Raw genomic sequence first — 27,294 nt, 5'->3', positions numbered from 1 at the left:
GTGTAGGCAATTCGTGCTGCAGTAGAATAACGAATTTCGGTTTTAATAGCAACTCTTTGTAAATACTGTTGTATTGATGCTTTTCAATTTTTCTTTCATACAAAAAAGTGTATGTGCAAGGAAATTGACTCCAATTGACATGACAGCATTGCTGTGTTTGGGTATTGGGCACAAGGAGAAATAGCTCCAGTTGTTTTTCATCTTAGCAGGTTCCCAAGTTTGATCAGGCCTTTGAGGTCTGCCCATACCGCCTTCAGATGAAGCCTTTTGCGAGTGCGCCGCTCATTCTATCCCTGAGTGCGTGCTGGCATAAAAGAAGCAGCTTGCTGTGCCAAGAGTTGATTCGTAAGAGTAATTTCCAGTAAAAAGCATTTTTGTATCTCTTTGTTACTGCAGAGAAATTCACCAGGGTATTGGTGGAGCAACAGCAGGACCGAGCCCGGCGGGAGCAAGAGAGAATTCGACTCTATTCAGCTGATCCTTTTGATCTTGAGGCACAAGCCAAGATAGAAGAAGACATAAGGTAGCAAGCCAAAGTCAAGACATAAGGTAGCAAGCCGAAGTCGCACACAGGCTCCGGAGGTCTTTAGGGAACGCTTTTCACAGGGTGCTTCCATCCAGCCTGGTGCTTTTTCCTTGGAGGATGCATGGAATGTGTTTAGATAGCAGATCCCATCTTAAGACAGAAATTTGCTTGCGGGAGGTGTCCAGAGCTACCTTTGCCTGTGGGATGTTTGGAAACCAGGGACCTATAGGCACACCCCGTCCTTGTAGATAAATCCAGCTGAGCACAGAGCATGAGCTGCAGCATTGCTGCCCGTGAGGGTGATGCCCCAAAACTGTCTAAGCAGGGCCGCTCTGAAACCAGTGAAGAGCACTGGTGGAAAGTGCTTAGCAAAGATCTTCTTGAGCGATAGTGCTTAGGTGCCTTGGACATCTCTTAAAGCTGAGAGCTGGGCCGTTGCTGGTCTCTAACCTGAGTTCTTTGCTGTGCAATGTGGTATCCTTTCTCCTAGCTGCCTTCAAGATTTGGTTTTGCTCATTGTTAATTGTGTTTGTATCTCTGGCTAATTCCAGACTCTGAACCTCACTGCTGTCACAGGAGTGTCTGTCTACAGAAATGATGTTCTGCTCATCAATGTTCACTCCCCCTTTCTGTATTCCAAATGTAATTGCATTGGGCTGAGCCTTGACTCCTTAAATTGACTGGTAAATCCTTGAGTCAGAACATGGGCTGTGGTGTTTTTCCTGATGTAGAAATGTCTGTCTTGTACAGTTTCTCATAGTTGGTCCTGACCAAAATTCACTTGCGATAAGAAAGTGAATTCTTGCGTTGTGATTGACAAGGTTTTGCTACCAGATAATGCATAAATGATAAGCACTTCTCTTTTCTGCACTCTGCTGTTTAGAGATAGCAAAATGTTGCTCTGAGGTGCAGGAGTGCTTTCTTTGCCCCATAGATGAGGGAGAATTGGGATGGATAAAGATGATATGCCCAAGGTTGTGCAGCTGTTATAGAACAGTTTGGGCATCTAATAGTTCCCAAATTTCACACCCTATCTTATTTTCTCTGATCACTTGACATGCCTTCCTTAACTAGACGCTGTTTGAGAGGTACTGTGTAAGCATTATGTTTTTCGAGCCATGTTTTCTCTCCTTCAAGCGTATTGTAGGTGGAAGGAGTGTCAAGCAGGGAGGAAAGAGCGTAACGGTTTTAATAAGAAAGCTGAAACTGAAGATCAACCTCTGTATATCTTACTTAAGCTTAAATATGAAAAGACAGTATAATGTGTGTTCTTCAGATTGTTTCATGACTTCACCCATGAAGTCAGGGTGGACTAGTGGCAGTGTAGCAGGGTGCTTTTATTTCCCAAGAAAGCCGGATCTTGGATGCTGTGAGTGGCGTGTGTGTGTTGTTTGTTTTTTTTTGTTTTTAAATGCCTGCCCTCTTCCCCTCCACCCCTAAAGAAACCACATCTACCCATCTTGCTGTGGGAAGGCTACTGCTGTATACATAAAAGCAAGAAAAGAGTTTGGTTCCCTTCCCCTACTGAGGGGGAAAGTGAAATGGTTTTGAAGTTAGAAGCCCTTTTCTGTTGGTAGATAATCTATTTCAGATGCAGTCACTGCTGATACCCATCGCTTTCAAGATTACTGCAAGGCCTGGGGCAGGGTTTTTGAGTGTTTCTTCGGTAGGCTTGAATTTGCAGCGAGAGCTTGTGATCATGGTGGCATTCTCTCTGCAGAGTTGCTAATCTCCTTCCCTCCCTGTGCCTGCAAAAGGCAAGATACCAGGGAAATGTTGGAAGATGTTAACGTTCAGCTGCTGAGTGGGACTCCAGTGTTGTAGCTACTGGCAACATCTTCATCGTGTGCACTCAGTGCTTTATTTTAGAGTGACTAATAAATATGCAGTTTTTCACCCACAAGTTCTCCTGGTTAACTCTGTGATGACAGAGCTGCAAGCAGAAAGTTGTCAGATGCATGTATCTCAGGTGCTAAATGCTGTAGTATGAGTTAAGCAAGATGTTGGAAGGAATGGTGGTCTTTCCTGTTCCAAAGTGACTTGGTATCTCTGGATTAAGACAAGATCATCACTAGCAATTCCTCTGTTAAGGCTACATTTAGCTAATGAAACAGTCTTTGTTTTAAACAAGCTGTTTGTAACTTGCTGAACTGTAGTGGGTGGGATTACCAGATCTGTTTGCAAGACAGAAAGATGCTTATGAAATTACTGATTTTGCTGAAAGAAGATCTGATTTATTTTTTTTACTCTAATTTCCATTTAAATTTAGGCAACAAAATATTGAAGAAAATATGACGATAGCAATGGAAGAGGCCCCTGAGAGTTTTGGCCAGGTGGTGATGCTGTATATTAACTGCAAAGTCAACGGACATCCGGTGAAAGCCTTTGTTGACTCAGGTGAATTGCCCACGTTTTAATCTTACTCCATATCCTCCTTTGGCTCATTGAGGGAGAAGGTAAACAGTCCGGAAATTTTGCCCGAAATATTCGCTTTCCATAGTGAAGCATGACATTACAAGATTTTAAAGTATCTAATTAAAATCTGAGAGCACTCTGGGCATTGTTTAAGGCAAATGGAGCAAATTGTTGAGATACTTTGGGAAGCAGTGTAAAGGAGTGACTGAACACCCTGGGATCAAGGCTCCTGTGTGAATTTCTGGTATCTGATGGTTGCAATGCCAGAAAGGTCACTGCCACATGTGTGCCTTACCTCAGTTTACAGATGGAGGGGGTGGGATTTTGCCTGCCTTTAATGCTGTACTTTCCATCCACAGTTTTAAAGGGAAAGTACTCAGGGTTATTTCAGCTCAACAGCAATACGTACTTCACTTGTTAGTGCTCATCTCTGGGTATACGCACAGAGTAAATTAAAAGCAGGGGGGATTCATAAGCAGCCTTTGTGCCATAGTGCAGTTCCCTGAAGCAGGTGGTATGGCTTCCCAGCTGCTGAATGCAGGATTTTAATCCCTTTCAGGATATAATTTTATTTTGGGATGACCTATCAGGATTAATTCTTAATTTTGTTGCTGGTAGGTGCCCAGATGACCATTATGAGCCAATCTTGTGCTGAAAGGTGCAACATAATGAGGCTGGTAGATCGGCGGTGGGCTGGCATTGCTAAAGGTGTAGGGACACAGAAAATCATTGGCAGAGTGCATTTAGGTAAGTACTGGCGTTCTTCTTTGGACAGCTTTAGTGGCAGTTTGACTGCATCTTATTTAATGCTGTAAATGTTAGAAACTCCCACGGAGTAAAATAAAAGTGCATCTGCAATATGTTCATTTGACTCGGACACAGTAATCTGGCTTCTGGCCTGTTTAGTGCTTTTCTTAGTGGAATTATCTGAACGCTCTAGTTGAGGGGAGTTCTCAGCTCCAGCAGACACAGAGGAGATGTTCGCTCCGTGTGCAAAAGTGGGGTTAATGTGAAATAGCAGGATCTTTCCTGTTCAGGGTATGACTGTTCAGCAGTATGAGTCGCTCAGGAAGAGTTCCAGTACAGCTGAGTGTTTCATATTCCTCTGGGAGGAGAATGCTGTCTGTGTTCTTGTGCAGTTTTTCTGGATGACATAAGGTTGGCCTTAATGTCTGAAAAATGCATCCTCTTCATTGTTGTTACTTAGACTTGTGCTTGAGAGAACTGTACCACTACTTCAGCTCTAGCTCAGAGGGTTATGTAAGCGGTACTGAAGGCTCTACAGCAGATCAGCTTTTAAAATAACTAACTATCTGAGATCAACACGTGCCTGACCTGGAGCACCGTCGCATCCTGGAGCTTGCACAGGGCTTGACTTCCTGTGACCAAAGCAGTATGTCAGAGCTCTGGTTTCAGATTTACCCAGCAGGCTTGTGCAGAGTTTTCCTAGGGGATGGGAAAACAGAAGGTAGAGCCCTTGTGCTGTAGCTTATGAGGTGGTAACTTACCTTCCTTGCATTTCAGCTCAGGTTCAGATTGAAGGGGATTTTCTGGCATGTTCTTTCTCAATCCTTGAAGAGCAGCCCATGGACATGCTTCTAGGACTGGATATGCTTAAGAGGCATCAGGTAACAAAAGCTCTTTTGAAGCAGTTACTGGCTCTTCCTTGGCAACCGCTAAATGCGACACAAATGCCATTCCTGTGAACTTCTTAGAATTTTCTGGAGAGTGATGATAGTGGATTATTTTCCAGCCAGTTGTGGAAGAAGTAGATATGCTACATGCATCATGGCAACCTGTATGGCGTTTGCTTGCTCCCTGAAGGTTTTTTGCTCTGATCAGAGACGCTCAGAGCTTTGAAATGCAATGATTTATTACAAATGAAGGCATCTGGGGGCCCTTGCCTATAGTGAAGCTCTCCGGCCCACCTTTTTTTTTTTTTTTTTAGTGTGTGTGAGCTGTTCCCATTGGAAATGGATTGTTTAACCTGCCTTGTTTTTCCTTTTTTCTCCTGGAGTTGCCCCGCTCTTACATGGGCCCTGATATCTTGATGTTCTCCCACAGTGTTCCATTGATCTCAAGAAGAATGTACTGGTGATCGGCACAACTGGCTCGCAGACTACTTTCCTCCCAGAGGGCGAGCTCCCAGAGTGTGCGAGGCTGGCTTACGGGGCAGGGCGGGAGGATGTGCGACCGGAGGAGATTGCTGACCAAGAACTGGCAGAAGCAATACAGAAGTCTGTAGAGGAAGCAGGTACCACAAGGAGCCTGACTGAAATATTAGTTGCCATAGTTTTCTTCCTATGTATCAGGATGTCTGTCAGCAGTCACTGGGAGCCCCCTTCTCCCTCTTCTCTGCTCCTAGTGGACATAATCTAATGCAATGTCAGTGAGTAAATAGTGGAGAGAATGGGGCTTTCTTGCTCGTGGCCTCTAACTGCACCTCTGTCTGTCTTGTATAGCAGTATCTGTCAGCATGAAGGCATTTGGGGGTGCTTGCTGTTTAATTTGTGCTCTCTTTGCAACTTCCTACCAGCTTTGGTCTCTTGGTCTTTGAGGATGTGGAGATAAATGATGGTCTCTGGCACCCATTCACCTGATTCAAATTGTAGTGTCCAGCCAGGGACATGAGTCAGGTGACATGTTAGTCATCACATAGGCACAGCATTGTGGCAACTTCTGTGACTCTGTTCTTAGCAGCTACAGCATATAAAAACAGGATCCTTAAGAGTAAGTACAAATCTCTGGTGGGTGAGCAAATACCTGTTTCAGCAACTGTTCTGGTTTTGTGTGTGCAGTGGTCTGGAAGCAGATCTGTAGCCAGCTGGTGTCCCTCTGCTGAGGAGCTATAATTTTGTAAGATGTGTTCACTTGTAGTTTATGCCCACCTATTTGCTCCGGGACGATGTAAGTTCATGAGAATTCTTCAAAACAGTACTGTTTCAGCGCTTTTTCCTTAGCACTCTCTAGGGAATGTGATTGTGCCCCGGAAAATAAGTTGCTGCTTTTACTGAAGATTACTTTTGCTCTAAATAGCTTATTTCCTATTCATTCAGAAGAAGCAGCTGAATTCAGATCCTAATGTACATCAGCTGCGTAAAGGCACTCTACAAAGAGAATTTTCACCCTCCCCTCTTACAGTTTTGCTCCCTGAGACTCTAGAAGCCATAGGCTGCACAGCAGAATTTAAATGAAAATGCCAAAATAGCTGAAAGCTGAGCTATTAGCCAAACTGTCTGAAATGTGGATTTTCTTTTTAACTCCTCTTTAACTTCAGCATATGCTAAAGGAAATCTTCACTTTTGTATTTTCCACTCTTTCAGTCAAATGGTGAATAGCTCAGAAAGCGTCTTCCTTAGACCTTCAAAATGGATAGAAAGATAACACTTGGTATGCATGTGTTTTAAAGGGAAGAAGACTTCAGAGTTTTTCTGCTACCTTTTCCTTTGAAGGCATGCAGCAAGATGCCGTTTCCCCCTACAAACCCAAAAGTCTTTGCTGGATTGTGTTTAAGCGGATGGATTTTGATGTCTTCATTATTTTTATTGCTATCCTTTAAGAAAAGTGAAAACACTTGTGAAAACTAGTGAAAACCTAGTGAAAACATTTGTTCGTATTTAAAATTGAAGTGCGATATTCAGATCTGCTTTTATAATGCACTGAAGCTTTTTCTTTAACACTCCCCCTCTATCCCAGTTACTGCTTAATAGTCCAAAAAGCAAGCAGTGACTTACTTGCTAATAACTGAGTGAGTTACATTAAGGAGAGCACAAGACTGTGCCTATTTGTCCCCTTGACCTGTTTTTCTTCCACTCCAAGACTAAGGTTTCCAGGGAGGCAAAAACTTCCAGAGGAAGGCCTGACTGTAATGAATCAGTAAGAAAGAGTATACACGTTTGACTTGTGAAGCCAAATCTGAACGCTCATTAACTCAAGCTACAGCAAGTAGAGAAATGCAGAGTGTAACACAGATTTAACCTTGCCCTTGTCAGATTTTGATACAGCTAAGGATCAGACTTGGTTACTTGAGCTAGTCTCTCTCCATGCAACTTGGAAGAGAAAATGTAGGGATGTAAATATTGGCTCTTCTGTGAAAATTCTGAGCCTGATGAAGCAAAGGTGTTTGTGGGTGTGGTTGGGGTTTTTTTGGCAGTATCTCACCATTTAAAATCAGACTTGGCAGATGCCATAGTTTGGATTTGGTTGTCTGCTGAAAGGGTCAAATAAAAATCAAAACCGCTCAGCCTGAAAAAATGTCATTACCATTAAAGCATTTGAGCAAAGTGTTTTAAAATGAAAAAGCACCTAAAATAACTGAAATCAAAACTGCTTTATGTACCAGTGCAGTTTGAAAGGCTGTGTGGCTTCTAAGGCTAATCAGCAGTCTACCATTTCCCATTGATACTGAGCCCCAAAGGAATGTGAAAGATTTCAGGCTTAGAAAAGAAAAGGCATTTTGTGTATTCACCTAGTACATGTAGAATGCTAATAAACAAAATTAAGTTAGGTCTTGTTTAGATTGACTGTATATAAAGTCTTAAATGTATCACAAGCCTCTGGCTCACAGGCAATTGTAGTTGTATCTTGAGATGTCAGTATTAACATATATGCCCTCTTCCTCTCTTCCAAAACTATTAGCTGCTGCTAGATGGTACCAAGAAAACCAAGTCAAAGAACAGGAAACGGGAGAGGCAGAAACAGAGAGTGGATATAGTGCAGCACCAGGAAACTCGGCTCCCCACAAGGCCTGTGTTCTTTTATAACAGCTTGAATTTTTGCTGCCTTCGGGTAGACGGTACAACGGAAATCACCATGTACATCAATAGGCTATTAAAGTTCTCATTTTGAATGCACCTGGATTACTCTTGAGCCTTATTCAATCCACTGAAGCCCACTTTATCAAGCCTCATGGTTTTTGTCAGCTGACCTTCTGGTGTTTCAAAGCCTATGAAAAAGCAGCTGAAGTGGTGGTGGAGTCCTGCTATGTTTTCTGTGTATGGCAAGATCAGCTTGCCTGTTACTGTGATCTGCTAGATCCTCCGTGTTTGCTTCAGTTACATTTGAGAGCTTGCTCTTTTTTGCCACTCTGCAATGTGTCGTTATCCCCCTTCCCAAAAAAAAAAAAAAAAAACTTGCAACAGCTCAGTGATTGTAGAGAACTTGAACTGACCAAAAAAAAAAAAAATCAAAAAACAAAAACCCACAGCTGGTATGGCAGGAAGCGTTTTCAAGTAGCTTACCCCATATACAGGTTTTTAATCCAGAAAGCCTTAATAAGAAGGGCACTACACCAAATTTGCAACTCAGACTTTTTCTCGTACAGAGAGGAATTTATCCCTGCTGGTGCTCTTTGTGGAGAAGAGTTTGTTCCTAGCATTGGCTGGATTGATCTCCTTGATGGAGCTAGGATTCAGCTCCTGTAGGTACCCTGCAAGAAGGATGACAGTGAGTCTCAGAAGGATCAAGCCGAGGAGTGCTCGGCAGAACACTGGCTACTTCTGCTGTCTAAATGACTTAAGATTCCTTGACGAATTTACTGATTAGACCCTTATTACAGAGCCAGTGAATCAAAGGACACTGTTTCCTCTCTAAAGGACTGGCTTTGCAGCAGAGAGTGAACATAATGCTACCATGCAGAAAGAGAAAAAAATGCCTCCTGTTTTCATTTGTATCCTGTGTCAGAAGCCTCTTTGCCACCCTTTTGAAAAATGAGCAGTCTGGAAATCTGCAGGATAATTCTGGCTTTTTAATACTCCAATTTTGTTAAGTTGTTATAGTTGCATTAAAACCAGATGTGCAGCCAGTAGAACAGGTGACTTTGTGCATCTGCTACTGTATTTTATACCAAAGTGCATCTATCAGAGGTGCTGTATCGCAGTGTGTAATGCACCATCTTTATCTAATGGAGAATAAAAGAAACGAGTTCCTGAGGCGAAAAAGGCAGATTCCTTCTGTGATATCAAACACAGTAGCTGTACGTATGAGCAGTTAAGTCAGCTGTTCCAGTAAGCCTGTGTATCTGTAAAAAGAGAAAGACTTAAGGTAAAACAGTCCTATATTTAAGACCATTGAGTTTGAAGCCTGTGGGAAGGGAGAGGGAATCGATGAAAAACAACACAGAGCAAAATGTGCACAGCTGTTTGGATATCTGACACTTGGATAAAGTAAATCCTAGCACACTTTAGTGCTACTGCAGCAAAGGCTGTACTAGTGATTTAATGAGAGCATGAGACTTGATATATTTGCACAGACTGTTAGCAAGAAAAGTTCTTTTTTAATTTTTCCTGATAACTAGTGTTTGGTGTTACTGACAAAGATCTGCAATTTTTTTGCTCTCCATGTGGAGAAGGAGACAATGAATTGGGTTTGACTTCTGGCTGTCTCTTCACTTGTTCTGCTCTTGGTCTCGGGCAGTAATCCCTTCTTGCGATGTCTCTGTCTTTCACCCCAGAATCTTTATCCTTCCCATTTGCAGCAAGCTGAAGTTTGCTTATTTTCTCTTGCATACAGTGGCACAGGACAAGGTAGTAGCTCCTGGGAGTAGAACTGCAGAACTGCAATGCCATCTCAGTTCTCACTTCCCTGCGGTGTGGCTCCTGTATGTCTTCTGCAGTATGGAGAACAAACTAGTATGGTGTTAGACATGTGCCTTCTGCTGCATATATCTTATCAAGTGTCTCGTGTCACCCACGGACCGCTTTGCAAGCGTAGATAGTACAGAACAGCCTTTAAGCTGTTCTTCTGCAGAGATGTTTTTTGACTTGATGTAATGAATTTCCCAGACGCGACAGTGGCAAGCAGAACTTTTTTTCTGGAAGAAGTGATTGGGAAGAGCTCCTGCTGTTCAGTGCACTATCTTTACGGACAGTTGTTGGGGGAAGCTGAGAAATTGCAGGACTATAACCATGCATGTTGTGTGCTTTGAATGCTAATGCAAGTTTGGTGTGTTTGTTTCCTAATCCAAACAGAACGTCAGAAGCCTTGATGCATGTAGTGTGTGTTTACTGCAGCTGGAGTGGGCCACAGACCAGGTATTTATAGCCATCAGTTTATAAACTTTCACTACTACATTCACGCTACCAGCAGCAGGGTTGTCCTTGCTTTAAATTATAGTAGGGAGAAACTCACATGGTGTGAAACTATCAACTCCTTCACTTAAGAGTGTGGAAGAAGGTTCTGCCTTGCTTGGCCAAAGGCAACAAATTTGTTGTGTAAACTTCTTAGAAAAGTTGGAGCCCTATGTTCATGGAAAGGGGGGACTTAGAGCTCTGAACTTCCCTTCTGTGCTCTCCAAGTGATGCTTGCTTATCTAAAATGCTTCTGGTGCCTCAACCTGAACTTGTGTTGAGCAGAGATGGCAAATTCCTTAAAAGTGCTTGGCAGTTCAGGGGAGTTGTACACAAAGTGGACCAGCATGGAACCCTGCTGATAACTGTATGTCCTAATACAAGATTAAAGCAGATCTGGTGAACTGAAATGCCAATGTGCTGTTGTATGTGAATTATTTCTTTGAAACAAGGTACCACTTAATGCAACCGGGGTATGTCACAAATCGTGCACACCCCCAAGTCATCAGTTATTTGGGCTTTTATGTGACAAGTGAATGTAAAGACTTTAAAAGGCAGGGAAATACTTGGTGATAGTGGACTTTTTGAATGGCTTTAATTTAACTGAACAGATGCAGCTCAACCTGTAATAGCTGTATGTGCAGTTAACAATTTAACCAGTTACTTCAGGAAAAAATAGTAGTTAAGTGTTTGCTTATAGATCTGTCATGCGTAGCTATCTGATCTGAAGTGAATTCAAGCAAGTCCTGACTGTACTAATTCCTATACTTTGAAAATCTTGTACTCTTTGTGGAGAATGTTAAAACCAACATATTGAATTGTGTGATAATCTGCTAAATGGCTTTCACTTTAAATGTATAGGCTCCCAGGTATTTTGGGGTTCTGTAATTAAAACCTCAGAGGTTGTCTATTTCTGTTGTATGAAAACTGCTTCAACGGAGGTTTTTTTTTTCTCAAAGATGTCAATTAGCAGCTAGTTCCCTTCCTACATAACAGCAGACAACAGTAACTCAAGAAAGAGTAGAATAACTGTCAGTATTTTATATCCACAATTACAGTTCAAGCTGGCATAATCTGATGGAGGATGTTTGCTTTGTTGCTTTCTAATCACTGCATACATTAACATACTGAAGAAAAGAAACAAAACAAGCAATTGCTCTGTCTGTAGCATTTTTCTTTGCTGTCATTGTCCCATCTGCCCTGATATTCAGATGGGGAAAAAAAATGATGTTCCTTGGCTTATATTCCTGATTAAGGCAAAGGTTATGGCTGAAAGAAAACCTAAAGTTATTTTAAGCTTCAACAAACCACTGAGCAGCGTCTGTGAAGCCTCCCTCTAAAAATACTGTGTGCTTGTATGCTGCTGGAGTGTCTCTTTCCTGTATCACAAAGTGTAGATCTTACTCTCCTTTGAAAAAATGACTCTTAAAAGTGAGATTCTGGGATTTCATTATCTTCTCGGTGACTCTAGATATATTTGCTCACTTTAAAGTTTAAATGTCCTCTAGTTGTGAGCTCTCCAAGCACCCTGGAACTGGCTTCTTGTGTCTTTTGCTGTCAGTGATTAAGTGTCTGCAGCTGGAATGTAGTTATTGGATTTGCCCTTAGTTAATATTCAGAGCACTGGACAATCTGTAACAACTCTTCTTGCAGTAACTAATGGTAAATGGAGTGGTGCTCTGCTGAGTAATTTCCAAATGGAAACGGTGTCAAGCTGACATACAAACTATCCTTTTAGCTTGTATTCCAAAGGTAGAAATACTTGAAAAAAGGTGGTTCTCATACGTCTTAACTACTTCTTTCTCTTTCTCTCTGTGTATAGAGAATAGTGACAAAGAAACTACCTCACTGGAAAAGCCCTCATTACCAGCTTCTGATGGGTTTCAAAATCCAGTCCAGTCTTCAGGACTAAGTTCCAAGATCTGTAATCCCACGAATCAATTACTTGATCGTTCTGCCTCTGCCCCTGCTTCAATTTGCTCACCCATACCTAGCCTCGCAGAGCCCGTTGATCCTAGAGCCGTGAAGTCTTTGGAGTCTTCAACTGAATGCCAGCTAACCCCAGAAAAAGAACATCCTCTCTTATTACGGCATCTTTCCAATAATGCTTCTTTGGCAAATAATGATGGGTCTCTCCAGACAGGGGAGGTAACCTGTCGCAGTCCAGCTTGCCTCTCACAGAACATACTCAAAGAAACATGTGTTGCTGACAGTCTAAAGGAATGTAACGCTAAGGAACAAGGCCATGGTCAGGAACCTCCTTTGGAAGTGCTACAAGAAAACAGCTTGGCTGACACTGCTGCTAAGCACAAGCAAAATAAAGAACTACCTTTGTCTTCAGAACAGGAGGAACAAAAGAATGAGCTTCCTGTAGATCATCAGATGTGCAAAGAACCAGTGAATGAACATCTGGAGAAACAAAATGAGATTACTCACCCAGAAGGTCCTTGCAATGTTGGTGGGGTTGAGAAACCTGCTGTGGAAGAGGGTCATGCAGGCATCCAGCCAGAACACTCTCCTGCAGAAACAAGAGGAAATGGACTGGAGAAAGTAGGTCTTTCCTGTGTGAAAGAGAGGATCCAAATGTCAGCATCCTGTAGCTGTATGCATATGGAAACCTTTATGGAAGTAGATATAGTTGAGCAGTCTAGAGCTGAAGTGCACAGCTCAGCAAGCAAACAGGAGTGGCAGGCTGAGAATGGAAGTGTATCTGATGTGAACTTGGATCTTCCTTCTATGGAGGTAGAGTCACTGAAGTCTGACTCCTCCTTGGATGATCCAGTTTCCACTAGTGATGTGCTGCAGTCTAAGAGCACCAATGAAATTCCTGCAAAGTATAATGAGTTACCTAATTTAACTACTGAAAACAGCTCTTCCCTCTCCAGCATCCATCAGCTGGACACTGACCCAGGAGCATCCTCAGAAGAACCATGTTTCTCTCTAGCATCAGCCTTGAAAGAGCTTCACAAACTCTTGATTATCAGTCGTAAAGGAGAATGTAAAATTCTTGCATCTGAAGAAGTCTCTCAGTTGGAAATGGCTCACAAAGAACAAGCAAAACAGAAGGGGCTTTCTGAAGATGAGCATAAAGACTTAGATCCAGACAGTCAGGAACAGAGTTGCTCCTTCTATAAAGTGAGGTCTGAAGGTAGAAACGCAGAGCGACAATTGGGGGAAGAGCATTGTGATAGCGGAGTAGAAAAGGTTTGCGTCGCATGTATCAGTCGCACACAGTCAGCTGTCAGAAAAGATGCTACAGAGATGCAGAAACTTTCAGGTAAGAGTGATTTGGTCATGCTGAATTCTGCAGTGACATCGGCTGAACAGCAACAGAGCTCTGAGCAGGCAAATATTTTGGCAGAATGTAATCAGAGTCCAACAAGTCGGACTTTGGAGCAAAACACATCTTTTTCTTCTAAACCTGCTTTGGATGAAGATGTGTCTCAAGATACTCAGAGCTTGTTCACAGGAGCATCTGGGAGAAGCAACGCCTTGGCTCCTGAAGGTCTGTGGCCATTGCATGGGCTTGAGGAACCACTGCTGCACCCACCAGCTGGCTCTTCTGAGCTTGCCTCTGTTGCTTCTGCACTGCCCGCTTTCCCTGCGGCTGACATTGATCGGATTCTTTGCGCTGGTTTTACCACGCGGGAAGCTCTTGAGGCTTTGGAACGAGCAGATGGAAATGCAGATCTTGCTCTTCTCATTTTGCTAGCCAGGAGTATCATTGTTCCTACATAACTACAGAAGAAGTAGCTGACTGGAGTGTCTTTTCTTTTAAAGGACGTATCTAAATTATACATCATAACATACAAGCAGAATGTTGAGCCAGGTTTTTAATTATTTGCAGCCAAAGTAACTTCTCTCTTCTGTTTCACTTGTTAGATTTGGCCTTTTAAAAAAGAAAACATCCTAGCATTGTGTGGACAGGATAGCTTTTAATTCGTATGATGCATACTGGATTAAAATTAATGTTTTTATGTAAATGTACAATTTTAGAATAAGCTCCAATGTTACAAATAAAGTAGAAGCCATTAAGATCACCACCACTGCCCTGTCCAGCACAAAACCAATTGCAAAGTGAATTGCATGTGTGTATGTGTGTGGCCAAAGGCAAGGCCCAGCACGTGCTGTTACAGGATGACAGGTGCGCACTGAGTTCAGTATGGTGCAGATGCGAAATGGAGCTTGTCCAAACGGACTGTGTGGATTTGTACCAGTTCTAGCTCTTCTGTGCTTTATAACCCAATGTCCACCTGTGATGCTGACAAATAATTACAGTAGCTTCTAAAGGTATGTAGATGCCTACAGGTTTTGGGATATGTAAACTTTTGAGGGGTTCTTGAAAGTGTGCATTCTTGTGTGTGCACATTGAAAGCTGATGCCTACTTTTTGCCAAACCCTTTATACTCTTGGGCCAGTGTGTTGAAGTTTACAATGTGGGGATTGGGAGATGGGGAGAAGAAAAGAAGGGATAGAACTTGGTGCTACCAAAAACAAGAGATGCAGTAACTTATTTGACGATGTGCTGGTATGAGTCGTGGGCAGGGGGAAAGGGAAAAGGGAGTATTTTACGGTTTTCTAGCCTTCCCAACATAGTGTCCCTTCATACGAAAGAACAAGCTCAGCCACCTAGGGCAAATATTTAGTGATGAAATTGCTTAACAAACAGATCATATGTTAAGGCTCTTGCCCTCCTCCTTTCTCCTCTCTTGCCCCTCAAAGAATAAACTCAGTTTTAGTGAATGCATTCTCTATGCATTGAGTGGGCGTGTGATTAGAGAAAAGAAAGGTGGGCGGGGGGGAAGGTTTGCACTAGTTTATCTCAATGTTTGGGGATGATCAGCCTCTCAGCTGTGGAAATGCAAACTGCAGAAACCTTTAGTGGCTTGTGGGGTACTAATTTAATACCTCTTAAAGAGTGAGGGCTCTCCAATAGGGTTTATGAAACAATGCACTGATGCGGCTTCTGCATTACAACCGTTGTGGCCTTCTGGAAAGCCCTTGGTGAGAAGCCTGCCTGACTAGGACCCACCGAGGCTCTGCTGTAGGAAGCCCTTTCCAGGTGCTTTTTTGGGATGAACTACTACTTGATGCTCTGTACAGCCCCAAAATACTGCTGGGGCTGGGGAAGGGGAGGGAAAGCATGGTTGAAACATGATACCAAATCCAAAGTAGGAACTTTTACTTAATCCTACTTGCAACTCTCTCAAGTGGCTTTGTGTAAAATGTTAATCATTAACTTTCTGCTTCAAACTAAATCTGAAGTGGTGACTCAACAGCAGCTGAAAATCCAGTGTGTTTTGTTCATGGTTTTCATTTGTTGTTATCATCGTCTCAGGCCTGTTCCTGTTCTTTTTGTTTTCCTTGTTGCTTAGCAGATCTGCCTGTGTGTGTGCTAGGCTTTTTCATGTGGGGTGGCATTTAAAAACAACACAAATTTGGTTTCGTCTGTAAACTTGCAGGAGTTTCTGATGGCAGTGAGCAGTGGTTGTCAGATTTTTCTTAGGTGCTTGGGTAGCCAAGAGATCCTTTGGAATATAAACGGCTTTCAGGCGTTCCCCTGTCTGTCAAACAGAGCTTTTACATGAACAGTGAATGTACCAGCTGGGCCTGGGGCTCCCAAACGCACTTAGCTTATTTCCCACTACTTGTGATTGCCAGCAGCAGGCCTTGCTCCACATGAGTGTAGGAAGCAGTGTTTGGCTCTTTGGGTAGTGTTTGTGTTATGGGTTGGGAACCCCTTGCCTGAGCAACATGAAGTATCATGAAGCTCAAATTGAGTTACAGAGACAGGACTACAGCTTCATGATCTCTGCCATGCAGGTGGTAGCAGTTACCCCCTTGTGGAAGTTTTTAAATACTCTTTGCAGTAAGCACCCTAAATCCAGCAAAAGCCCCTTCTGTAAAAGGTAGCGTTTGGGCTGATACAAGAGTACAGTCTTCAGATCTCTTCCTAGCGGTCTTAGGAAATAAGATACACTATTAGACCCATCCCCATCTGTAACTGGTTCACTATCAAAAGCAGCAGCTAGAATGAAGCTCCCAGGTCTCAGAACCAGAGTATCCTGTCTAAGCAGCCAGTGTCTCCTGATTCATGCTATGGGTCTCAGTGAGGTGGTCTTTGGAGCATGCCCTCATCTGGTACATGTGGTCAGTGCACTGAAGATGACCAGCTGCGAGTCTGCCCTCTTGGATGTGCGAGAGCTGAATTTGCACCCTTAGCCTGCAGGTTAGTTTACTGACAGCTTCTTAAAGCATCAGATGTTAGCCATTCAATGTTATACCCTTTTCATATTTACAATTAATGTTTTTAGAAGCAATTGCTAATAGCTAGATGAAGTACAGCTGCTTTGCACCAAGCTGGTTAAAGTTTCTAGTTTTATGGCCATGTTTACTTAGAAACTGCATATACAGAATTAATGCTGTAAAAGCTTTAGAGCATCAGCCAATTTTGCTTCAATACTCAGTTTTATTCTTTGTCAAATATAATTTGGTTTTGAAATCTACCCTTTGCCAAAGCTTTACTGAAGTATTTTACCAATACTGCTAGAATTTCCTGAGTAACTTTCTCTGAACTGCTAGAAACAGAAGCCTGACCCCTCAGTTGATTAATACTTGTAAAAAAAATATATATATATTATATATATATTAAAAATATATATATATTTTATCAAGTTAGTCCAAGCCTGGTGATTTATTATCTCTTAACTTCACAGAGCCTTGCTTTGAGTGAATGGCTATGTGCTGCTAAATTAGGAAATAATTTTGGATTTTCAGGAACAAGATTTAGTTAAGTTCAAGAAAGTTCAGGCAGTGGTAAGTATTTATAAAGTTATAAAGTTAAAATGAAACATAATAGAAATGTACATAGTGAATGCTGTCTAAAAGTTGTGCTCTGTTTTAATGTCTGTGTGTGTTTTCTCTCTGCTGTGTGCAAACATCCTTTGCTCAGCCTTTAGCAATTCTTTAACTGGTCTCTGCGTCTACCTGGCCCACGAAGTGGGAATACTTCTCCTTTTTAGCAGGAATGGCAGACTTTGCTAAAGCTTGCTGGCTAGCGTGTGGGATAAAGGTAACACTGACAACTGTTCAGGTTTCCAAAGAGCTGAGTCCTGATGTGGCTTCTGTAGTACGTCCTTAGCTGTCTGTCCATAGGCTTTGCTCATGCTTACTGTCCCGAGGGTCTTTGTCATGTGTTTGAAGATATGCCACCAACTGCCCCCACCTCCCCAGCCTCTGTGCAGACCCCCAGTGGTCTAAACTGAGAAAGAGGTCATCTTGGGCGCTCATGCCTTGGGCAGAGTTGGGAAATGCGCCTAGGTGCTGGTACTATACAATATGTCTTGCTAGTGGTGTTCACTCAGAACCCACCTTTAAGACAAAATTCCCGGAGTGATAAATGTACCCTGGGTTAAAATAAGGCTCTTTCTGGTCTTTGGTTCCCTCTCATTCATCACTGTTCCAATGTACTAACTGTCATACCAGCTTAGCAAAATAATTCTTAGCATCTTGCTATGAAAAGTCAGTCTATAAAGAATAAAGCAGCGCACATCTGCTGCTTAAAGATGTCAGTGCCTGTGGGGACCCTTCTGGGTCTGCAGAGTTTGTTTCTGGGTGTTTCCTGAAGCCACTGCGGTTATGTGCCTTTCTGTTGGTTTCTGGAATGTACTTTTTTTCCTTAAAAGATACTGAAGGGATTTTCTCAGCCTCTTGTTGAATGCATGCTTCTATAAATGGAACTCCAGGTGATTTTAGAGGTGAAGCTTAGAGAAATAGCAACATCTGAAAGTTTCTGGACATTAAGTCTGACAGGAGGAAATGCTTCTTGGTGACAGTCCCTAGCATGTTTACTTGCTACTGAACAGAGCTGAGCTACACTAAATTACTGTGACAATCTGTCTTGTTGGTAACGTTCAACTTTCTACATAGACACTTGGTCTCCGGGACTGTTAACCTTGTACCTCCTAGATATGCTTCCTTCTTTCTGTCTTTGTCTCGCCCTCTTTCTCCAGCCCCTTGCTGTCTCCTTTCCTCAAAAGCAAGCAATATTTAAGTGTACTTGCTGAATGCTTAACTTGCAGATGAGTTTTCTTTAAAACACTATGCCATTCATGGACAAAAGGAGGAACAGAGCCTAGAGGTTTCTTCACCAGACTTGGACTTCTTGCCAAATGGCTCCTCCCAGAACTCGAACCTAAAATCAAAGAGGAGAAATCACCAGGTCTTTTGCCTGCCTCTCTCAGAAGTCACCATGGAAAATGGGGTTGGTTTGGTGTACACTGTTCCCTTCTGAAGCATTCAAGTGATTTCTTCCTGCACTGTGTAGATCTAGCTTAGTCTGTGATCCAAATGCATAGCAGTTTGGGTTATTCTTTGACTGATGCTTTTTAGCTTAAGAGTTTTACAAACTCATCTAAGGAACTTGAGGGAATCAATACTCAGGAATCCTAAAGCTGGTATTGCATCTGTGTCATTTACTCTTCTGGGCTGAACATACTGTGATTGTCCTTGCAGGTGGTTGAAGGGAGGAGTGGCTGTGTCATCAGATAATGGGATGTGGTTCTGCCCAAAGTAATACACACTTGATTCTTTTTTTGATTTTGTTTTTTAATATCGGGGGACTGTTTCTCAACAAAATTGATGTGTAAAAAATTTGATATTTAAAAAAATAAAAACTTTATCATAATGTTGCTTGATTGGTCTGTATGTATTTCTGAGGTCAGCATCCCTGCACTCAAATCCTTCTCTGGCTTTTTTCTAAAGCCAATGGAGCTTTTGTATCATGAATCTTGCCATTTTGAATATGATAAGCAGAAATCTATGCTTAAAACTAGTGTTGTTTGCAGGAGCTGAGAAGAGGCATGAGAAATACACAAGCTTCCCTTCTACAGAGATAGGCTGTTGACTTTAAAGTGGAAGAGAGTTAGGCTACAAAACTAACTTGCTGAATGCACTGCATTTTGGCTATTGGAGCAGATCCCATTTGGTTTTGAAAAGGGGAAGTAGGGGATATTCCTCCTCTGAAACCTGTAGTGCAGTCAGCTAATCCCAAATGGTGGCATTTATCTCATGGAGCACTAATTCCTTTATCGTATCTTGAAAAAGGGAGATGTGCTGTCCCTTGAGACATGGACTGAGTTTTGACCATTGAGTCTCAGATACCTGGACAGCAGTCAGTGTTAGTACAACATCGGCAGAGATACTCCTTAAAGAACAACACTGATCTGTTTAAGCATAAGGATCTGTTACCATGATGAAGCAGTCCTCTTTCTTCCCCTGGGAAATGATTCAAGAGCCAAATATTGCCTGAAACTATATTGAGTGCTCAGGCCTTGTTCATTCTATGTTATGCAGTTCTCTTTTGATACTGTATGCAAGTGCAGATTAACTACATAGTTATGGTTACCTTCTCGTTTGTGATTGTCCTAGCCTATCTGAATTGGAGCTCTCGGTTCTCTTTAAATCTGCAGCCCCTTTATGGCCAGGAGAGGTTCAGGCTCCTTGTAATGAATTTAAAGCTCACTGTAAGTTATGTTTTCCTTGTTTATCTTTAGGCATAGCACAAGGGATATCCTCCCAGCTCACATACTATAGATTGAGGTTACTGTGATTAGTCACATGGGTGTGGAAGCTGCATCACAACCAGGAGCCAGATACAGAGGCAAGCATCACATCATACATCTTTCTGCACTAGAATAGTCTGGACAATGGTCAACAAAAGAAATTTGACAAATATCACTCATAAACTCAGCAAGGCCAATGATGCCAGTCCACTGCCTCACTTTTCTGCAGCCCTGTGGTCTTAGCACGCGCCTCATGTCAATTGGCCAAGTCAGCCACCCTTTGGGCAGGTAAGTCACCAGACTGGGACTTGGGAAATCCTGCAGTCCGGCCTGACTTCTGATTCACTGTGGCCTAGAGTCGTTTATGTGCTTTGCTTCCTCTTTCTGCTGGTGGTAAATGGGGCAAAGGATCCCCTCAGAAGCATACTATGAAGATCACTACTATTATGTAATTAGCTATGACAGCAAAGCAGGCTAATTACAAGGTACTGTCAATAAAAAAGCATCAAGTCATGTGGACAAGGATGTGAATGGTTGGTGGTTGAAATCCCTCACAACAGCAGCTGCCAAAGGAATGACTAGTTTCGGCTCTCTTTGTTAACAAATCAAAATGGGAAATGTTTCAAAATCAAACACTTGTGCCTGGCTGTGGAATGCAGATGTGCTCATAGGCCTGCAGCCAGCCCATTGGTAATGAGACGCAGGACTTGCTGATTACTTATCCGGATGTTTGGCCTACATCCATGTTTTGGCCTTTTTCCCCCTTTCCTTAATTTGGTCCTGATCCCCAGCTCTCTACAGAAGGTTCCTCCACTCCTCATCTTCATACTTCTCAATAACAGCAAGTTGTCACAATACATAGCCCCCGCCCTGTTTCCTTTTTAATGTAATTAAATTATAGTGTCTTCAATTTTTCTTCTCTAAGTCTATCCTCCTGTCTCCTGAAACCTTTTGTGTACCTCTTGAATAGCCTTCCTGAGTGTTGGCAACCTTCTTACTGAAGTGCCCTATAACTACACTGTATGATAAGTTTATGTATCTTAGGATAGTATCTTGCACTTGGTACACTTTGCTATAGGAGATTTGATCCACCTTAATGATTCATTCTGTCCTTCCTCACCATCCGGTTATGTGATGAGCTCTTGATTGCTCCTGTTTTTATGTGTAACATTCTTCATGCTAACCCTGGGCTGTAAATGCTAAGCAAAGAGCCTACTCCTGCCCTAAAGCATTGAAAATCTCATGGGAAGAGGGCAGGAAGCAGGCTAGGATGTGAATAAGATGATACATCCTGAACTTCTGTAGGGAGAATGGGATCTGCCTTTGAATACTGGGAGCATGTGTTCCTGCAGGAGTTTCCAATGTAAATCTATAAATATGTGGTGGATGTTTTTAAGGGATTATAATCAACTCACTGAATGCAGTAAGCATCTATAACGCTCCCTGCTGTGCTGTACAGCTTTCTGCAGCATGTGAGTGCCATAAGGCACCAGGTACAGAGAAGCTGGACAGAGAAACTGCAGAGTCAGAGCTAGTAATGTTTTTGTACTCGTGCGGGGGGAGGGGCAAGGGCCTGGGGTAAAACAGAGACCTGGGACGTTCAAAACATCCAGGCAAACTGTAAGAGACCAGGGATCTGATGTACCATCGGATTATACAGGAGTATACCCTTTACTGTGTCTAAAGCCTTCAGAGCAATGAAAAATGCAAACAGATGCACTTAATTGCTGACTGGTGCTGTACAGCTTGTTCCCTTCATACCCCAAGCACGCTTTAAATCCTAAAATAAGGTAAGGAATAAAACTATGTTTGATCTGTCATGCTTCTTTAAAGGAACTGACTTGAGCTAGGTAGGTAAACTCAGCAAGTGTGGGCTAGATGAGTGGACGGTGAGGTGGATTGAGAACTGGCTGGATGGCCGAGCTCCGAGGGTTGTGGTGAATGGCACAGAGTCAAGTTGGAGGCCTGTAGCTAGTGGTGTCCCCCAAGGGTCAGTTCTGGGTCCAGTCTTGTTCAATATATTCATCAATGACCTGGAGGAAGGCACAGAGTGCACCCTCAGCAAGTTGGCTGATGATACTAAACTGGGGGGAGTGGCTGACACACCAGAAGACTGTGCTGCCATTCAGAGGGATCTGGACAGGCTGGAGAGCTGGAGTTCAACAAAGGCAAGTGCAAGGTCCTGCACCTAGGGAGAAATAATCCCATGCAGCAGGACAGGCTGGGGGTTGACCTGCTGGAAAGCAGCTCTGCAGAGAAGGACCTGGGAGTGCTGGTGGACAAGTTAAACATGAGCCAGCAGTGTGCCCTTGTGGCCAAGAAGGCCAACGGTATCCTGGGGTGCATTAGGAAGAGTGTTGCCAGCAGGTCGAGGGAGGTGATCTTGCCCCTCTCCTCAGCCCTGGTGAGGCCTCACCTCGAGGACTGTGTCCAGTTCTGGGCTCCCCAGGACAAGAGAGACATGGCGCTCCTGGAGAGAGTCCAGCGGAGGGCTACAAAGATGATGAGGGGACTGGAGCATCTCTCCTCTGAAGAAAGACTGTGAGAGCTGGGCCTGTTCAGCCTGGAGAAGAGAAGACGGAGAGGTGATCTGATCAACATGTATAAGTATCTGAAGGGGGAGCGTCAAGAGGATGAGGCCAGTCTCTTCTCCGTGGTGCCCAGCGACAGGACAAGAGGCAATGGGCACAAACTGAACCACAGGAAGTTCCATCTGAACCTGAGAAAAAACTTCTTGACTGTGAGGGTGACAGAGCATTGGAACAGGTTACCCAGAGAAGTAGTGGGGTCTCCTTCACAGGAGATATTCAAAACCCGTCTGGATGTGATCCTGGGCAATATGCTCTAGAGGACCCTGCTTGAGCAGGGAGGTTGGACTAGATGATCTCTAGAGGTCCCTTCCAACCTAAACAATTCTGTGATTCTGTGAGCTTCCTGATCTGTTTAACTCCCCATTGACTTGTTAGGGATCAGACATACATGTTGTATACCCACCTCTGTTACTAAGTAGGTGTGTGTGCGTACCTGGTTGGGTCATTTTCCCTCTCTGTCCTGCTGTATTCTCCCCCCGGTGCCTACCTTGTCTATTTTGGTTGTAAGTATTCAGCAAGAGAGGCCTTACCTTCTTCCTCAACTCTTGAGACATTAGTAGTCGCAAGCGCTGATCCTTGTTGGAGCTCATACAGTGCAACGCCTCTGCTTCTCCTGCTGCTGTTGTCATTGTGGGAAGCTGAGACGGGAAAGGAAGAGGAGTTTTACGGTTTGGCTCTAGCTGTGTTTTAACTCAAGTGCTTACGTGGTACATTCCCTTCCCTTGCCTGGGAGATTCTCCCATAGCTGCTAAAGCTGTCAAACTGGCTGGGCCGTTCCTGCAGCCGTTGCAGGGAAAGTGCAGCCTTGGCCTGGCACATTTGCTCTGTGCAAGCCCTTGCTCAGCCCATCCCATCCCTGCCAAGAGAGCATTTACAGAGGGAAGGGGTGGGAATAGAACAGGGAATGTGTTTATGAGGGCTGCTTGCTTTTCCTTTTAACTCCTTTCAGTTTCAGTTTCAGTTATCGGGATTGAGTACTACAAGAACAACAGGCTAGGCCCCAAGAAACAGAAGCTGAAAAGCTGAGTCTTCCACCTGAATCTCAGGAGGAAGGTTTGTTATTAATTTTGCCTTTTACTTCTTTTATTCCTCCTGCCTAAGAGCAGTTATGCTTCAGCCCAGGCCCTAGCTGTGTCCTGTGATGGGTAGTTAGGTTTGCATTTATTTTTCTTCATTTTACTGAAAAGTTTTTTTTCCCAGCCCATCAAAATAGCTACTTGTTTTTGTGTTTTCATATTTGCACTCTGTCCAAGGACTTTCGCTAAAAAACGGAGTCATGCTGCTGGTCCCTTACCAGAGCCCATCATGTTGTTAAAAACAGGTGTTTGATGGGATTTTAAAAGGCCACTGTGGGCAGGGAGGGAACGGCTTGTGGGAGATTGGAAATGGGGGGTTTTGGTGCTTTTATCATCAGGAGCCTAACGGTGAACCCCCCATAATATTGCCAAGCAGAGACCATCGCAGGTTTGAGTCCTGAGCAATGCTTATTCAGCCCATTTTAGGCCCCAAGGTGCCACACAACAAGTACACAAAGCTTAACAGAACAAAGAGATGGCATGTCCCCAGCGCCCTCTCACCCTGCACCCCCTCACCAGAACTAACACCACCTCCCCCGTGTCCTCTTGGCCTGCGTCCCCTCCCTAGACCTAACACCACCTCCCAGGTGTCCCCTCACCCCATGTCCCCTCATGATGTCCAGTGCCACCTCCCTGGTGTCCCCACATTGCCTCATGATGCCCGATGCCCTTTCCCTGGTGTCCCCTCACCCCGCATCCCCTCACGATGCCCGAACCCACCTCCACGGCGCTCCCTTGCCCCACGTCCCCTCGCCAGACCTAACGCCACCTCCCCGGTGCCCCCCCGTCCTGCGTCCTCTCACCAGACCTAACGCCACCTCCCCGGTGCCCCCTCGCCCCGCGTCCCCTCACGATGCCGACACCACCTCCCCGGTGCCCCGCCGCCCCGCGTCCCCTCGCCAGACACAACGCCGCCTCGCCGGCGCCTCCTCAGGCCCCCAGCCCGGCGCCCCCAGCCCCGCGGGGCCGGGCCGGGCCGGGCCGGGCGGGCGGGCGGAGGCGGCGGCCTGCCGCGTCCCCTCCCCGCTGACCTCAGTTCCTGGCGGAGCGCGGCGCCCGTCACGAGCGCGGCGCGGCGGCCGCTCGGCTCCCCCCGGCCCCGTCGCGCTGCGCCGCCCGGGCCGGCCATGGCGCGCTGAGCGGCGGCGGCGGCGGCGGCCCGGGCTGGGCGGCCCAGGAGGCGGCAGGACGGAGGCGGCGGGCGGCGGGCGGCGGGGCGGCGAGGGGCCCCGGCGGGCGAGCCGGGCCTCGGGCTGCGCCGGGCGGGCGCGGCGGCGGCGGGCCGCGGCGGCGGGCGGCGGCGGCGGCGGCATGGAGCCGGCCGAGGTGAAGGACCGCATCCTGGAGAACATCTCCCTCTCTGTCAAGAAGGTGGGCGAGGGGGGGCCGCCAGGGCCGGCGGTGCCGGGCCCGGCTGGCCCTGGGCGCCCCCCCGCACACGCGCTCCTGCGGGGGCTGTGGGGCCGAGGGGACCCCACGCCGGGGCTGCGGGGCGGGGACCCCTCTGGGACCCCCTCTGTCGGGGCTGTGGGGCGGGGACGTCCCTGGGAACCCCTCTGGGACCTCCCGCTGGGGCTGCGGGGCAGGGGACACCCTAAGGACACCCCTGCGGACCTCCTCTGTGAGTGCAGTGGGGCAGGGGACATCCCTAGGGACCACTCTGCCATAGCTGTGGGGTAGGGGATATCCCTAGGGACCCTACACACACTAGGGCGGCAGGACAGGGGACATCCCCTCTGCATGGGGCATAGTGTCACCCCCCAGGGACACCCCCCACCACATCTGCCAGATTATGGGGCTGGGGGATGGTCCTCGGGATCCTCTTGTGCCAGATGTTGGGGCTGGGGACACCTGGGGGACTCTGCGCCGGGAGCATGAGGTCAGAGACATCCCACCGCCACCTTTGCCTGAGGCATGGGGCGAGGGGACACCTTTAGGGACTCCTCTGCTGGGGGTGTGGGCTTGGGGACAGCTCTAGGTACCCCCTGTACTGGGGGGTGTAAGGTTGGAGGCATCCTCAGGACCTTTTCTGCTGGTAGCATGGTGCCAAGGACACCCCGTCACCTCTGCTGGGAGGCTGGGGACCCTGCTCTGCCAGGGACACAAGTTTCTGTCTGCCTCAGGCTGGGATTGGCATCACAGCTGCGTGGGAGAGGACTAAGCCTCACAGGGGTCACAGTGCCCGGAGCTGGGGCTCCTTGATTCTCCGCCAAGATGGCCCTAATCACCCTGCTGCGTGGTTGGGGCATTGCTTGTGGCCTTGCCTGGTCCACATGTGAGCCCTTGCTATGTTTGAGAAAGACCGGCCAACACAAGCCTTGTTTGAGGAGGCAAAGCCGTCTTGTTTGTTTTCATCACAATTTTTGAGGAAAAGGAGGCTTTCTAGACTCACTGACATTTCTCCAGTTACTGGGTTTCTGTTGCTTTGTGGAATAGGAGTTCTCCTATGATTTGTAATGTGTCCTGATACAGATCCATCCATGAAAACTTGTTGTAAGAAGAATATTGAGAGTCAATTCCCAGGATTATTAAGCAAGGGATGGCCTGACTACACCTGTGGGATGCAGAGGGGATGTGCAAACCTCTCCCATCCTTTCTCTCCCCTTCCATGGCTGAGCTTGTCCTCTGGTCTCGCATCTCTCCATCCTCTAGAAATTAAGAATGATCTATCTACCTGGAAATTATTAGATGTTCAGCCTTCTCCAAGCTCTGTTATGATGCTCTACAGTGCTGATCTAGCTGCCTCGGTCTACTTCCCCGTCAGGATTCTTTGGACATAATTTATCTGCCTTCAGAAAATCCTTGGGGATCCTTGTTTGGAAACGTGTTTTGGGGAATCCTTGTTTGGAAATGCTATGAAATCAACATGGTGGTGATTTTAATTATTATCATACTCAAGTGAAACTCGTCCGCTACAGCTCTGCCGACACACCTCTACCATGACCTGCATCCATCCCTGACGACTCTTGACTTGGGCCAGCAGTAAAGAGAGACCTTTTGGATTTCCCAGTCCTGTCCTGCTAGGCCTTTTGCTGTCTTGTTCAGTTCAGATTTAGAGAGATCAGGGAAATGCAGGAGCCTACATGAGACTTCTGGCTGACAGACCAGTTTGTACCATCCCAGCGAACCCAGATTCAGCCACATAGTGAAAGCCCAATGCCAGTACACCCCTACTTTTTACCTCCAGGGTGGCGTTCTCCTTCCTCTGGGATATTGCTCCCCTTCAGCTATGAAGTCACTTTTTTTTTTCCCCCCAGTGGTTCCCTGTCTAATTTCAGCCCTCAAGTCCCTGAAATTTCTGTTTTCTCTGGGTTAGCGCGAAGAGTGAGTTGGTAGGTTAGGGGAGCAGGTACGCCCTTCCACACCCTGACACACCGCTGAGAAATTCTGGCCTCGTTCTTCCTCCGTTTTCTACCTCTGGGTCTGTCTTGAGTAAAGACTGCTAATCGCTGGGATTGTGTCATGAGGTTTGGAGGGTTTTCAAAGTATCTCATCTCTGATTTCGAAAGCTTTCCAGCTGCAGAGGCTGCCTACTTCATACTTTTGTAGTTGTTGCAGGCTTGATTTATAGAGGAGAGGGTTTGCCGTTTGCGGTGATGTGCGCACCTCTCTGTACCACTCTTCAGCCAGATGAAGATAAGTTTTCTTTTCTCAGCTTCAGACCCCTGGGAATGAGGTTGTGGACCCTCAGTTTTCTGCAGACCACAAGTCCAACAGAATTTCAGAAGACAGCCAGGACTAAACCCCACCTTGGGAGTGTAGTGCAGAGACTGGATGGAATTGGGACTAACACGAACTGCTGCTGAAGGCTGAGGTACCTGGTTACAGTATCTGGCTTTGAGTAGCAGCAGAAAGATCTTATTTTCACTGAGTAGCCCAGGGAAAACCATCACAACATTTGTCAGCTTCCCACTGCCTCAGGTGGGGATTTTAAATGGTTTGTGCTGCAGGGGCCTACTGTAGTTTACTGTAGTACCTTAACAGCATTTCAGCCTGTAATAGGGAGGCCTAGCTGTGACTTTACTTGGCTCCGACTTTCTCCAGAGGGCTTCTGAA

General features: G+C 45.4%; 3 protein-coding genes across 30 annotated transcripts in view; 2 read left to right on the top strand and 1 right to left on the bottom strand.

The window, feature by feature from the left end:
* Positions 1-18,694, top strand: part of DDI2 (DNA damage inducible 1 homolog 2) — a 29,071-nt gene extending 10,377 nt beyond the window's left edge. Inside the window, exons 4-10 of one of the 2 annotated variants that reach the window (XM_068915500.1) lie at positions 397-523; positions 2,796-2,923; positions 3,560-3,688; positions 4,466-4,569; positions 5,006-5,195; positions 9,910-9,972; positions 11,831-18,694. In XM_068915500.1, coding sequence (XP_068771601.1) covers positions 397-523; positions 2,796-2,923; positions 3,560-3,688; positions 4,466-4,569; positions 5,006-5,195; positions 9,910-9,926 — 695 coding nt within the window. In that variant the 3' untranslated portion in view covers positions 9,927-9,972; positions 11,831-18,694. Of the gene's footprint in view, positions 1-396; positions 524-2,795; positions 2,924-3,559; positions 3,689-4,465; positions 4,570-5,005; positions 5,196-7,579; positions 8,113-9,909; positions 9,973-11,830 lie in introns of those variants that run through there. The other variant, XM_068915499.1, reaches the window with a different exon arrangement.
* The window catches only part of LOC138061779 (uncharacterized), a 34,088-nt gene extending 9,744 nt beyond the window's left edge, over positions 1-24,344 (bottom strand). For 3 of the 25 annotated variants that reach the window (XM_068915510.1, XM_068915512.1, XM_068915511.1), the window contains exons 1-3: positions 22,693-23,912; positions 21,988-22,134; positions 12,445-12,526 (exon numbers count right to left, since the gene is read on the bottom strand). In XM_068915510.1, coding sequence (XP_068771611.1) covers positions 12,445-12,526; positions 21,988-22,134; positions 22,693-22,791 — 328 coding nt within the window. In that variant the 5' untranslated portion in view covers positions 22,792-23,912. Of the gene's footprint in view, positions 1-8,244; positions 8,370-8,667; positions 8,961-9,180; positions 9,568-12,444; positions 12,570-21,463; positions 21,760-21,987; positions 22,135-22,692; positions 23,930-24,090; positions 24,235-24,269 lie in introns of those variants that run through there. The other 22 variants (XM_068915513.1, XM_068915521.1, XM_068915504.1 and 19 more) reach the window with 22 other exon arrangements.
* Positions 24,345-24,513: 169 nt separating this feature from the next.
* The window catches only part of PLEKHM2 (pleckstrin homology and RUN domain containing M2), a 31,008-nt gene continuing 28,227 nt past the window's right edge, over positions 24,514-27,294 (top strand). For 2 of the 3 annotated variants that reach the window (XM_068915756.1, XM_068915755.1), the window contains exon 1: positions 24,514-24,609. In XM_068915756.1, the coding sequence (XP_068771857.1) occupies positions 24,550-24,609 (60 nt within the window). In that variant the 5' untranslated portion in view covers positions 24,514-24,549. Of the gene's footprint in view, positions 24,610-26,909; positions 27,053-27,294 lie in introns of those variants that run through there. The other variant, XM_009670964.2, reaches the window with a different exon arrangement.

This window comes from Struthio camelus, chromosome 21, assembly GCF_040807025.1.
Source record: "Struthio camelus isolate bStrCam1 chromosome 21, bStrCam1.hap1, whole genome shotgun sequence".
Taxonomy (NCBI): Eukaryota; Metazoa; Chordata; class Aves; order Struthioniformes; family Struthionidae; genus Struthio; species Struthio camelus.
This window is presented reverse-complemented; position numbering and strand designations above follow the sequence as displayed.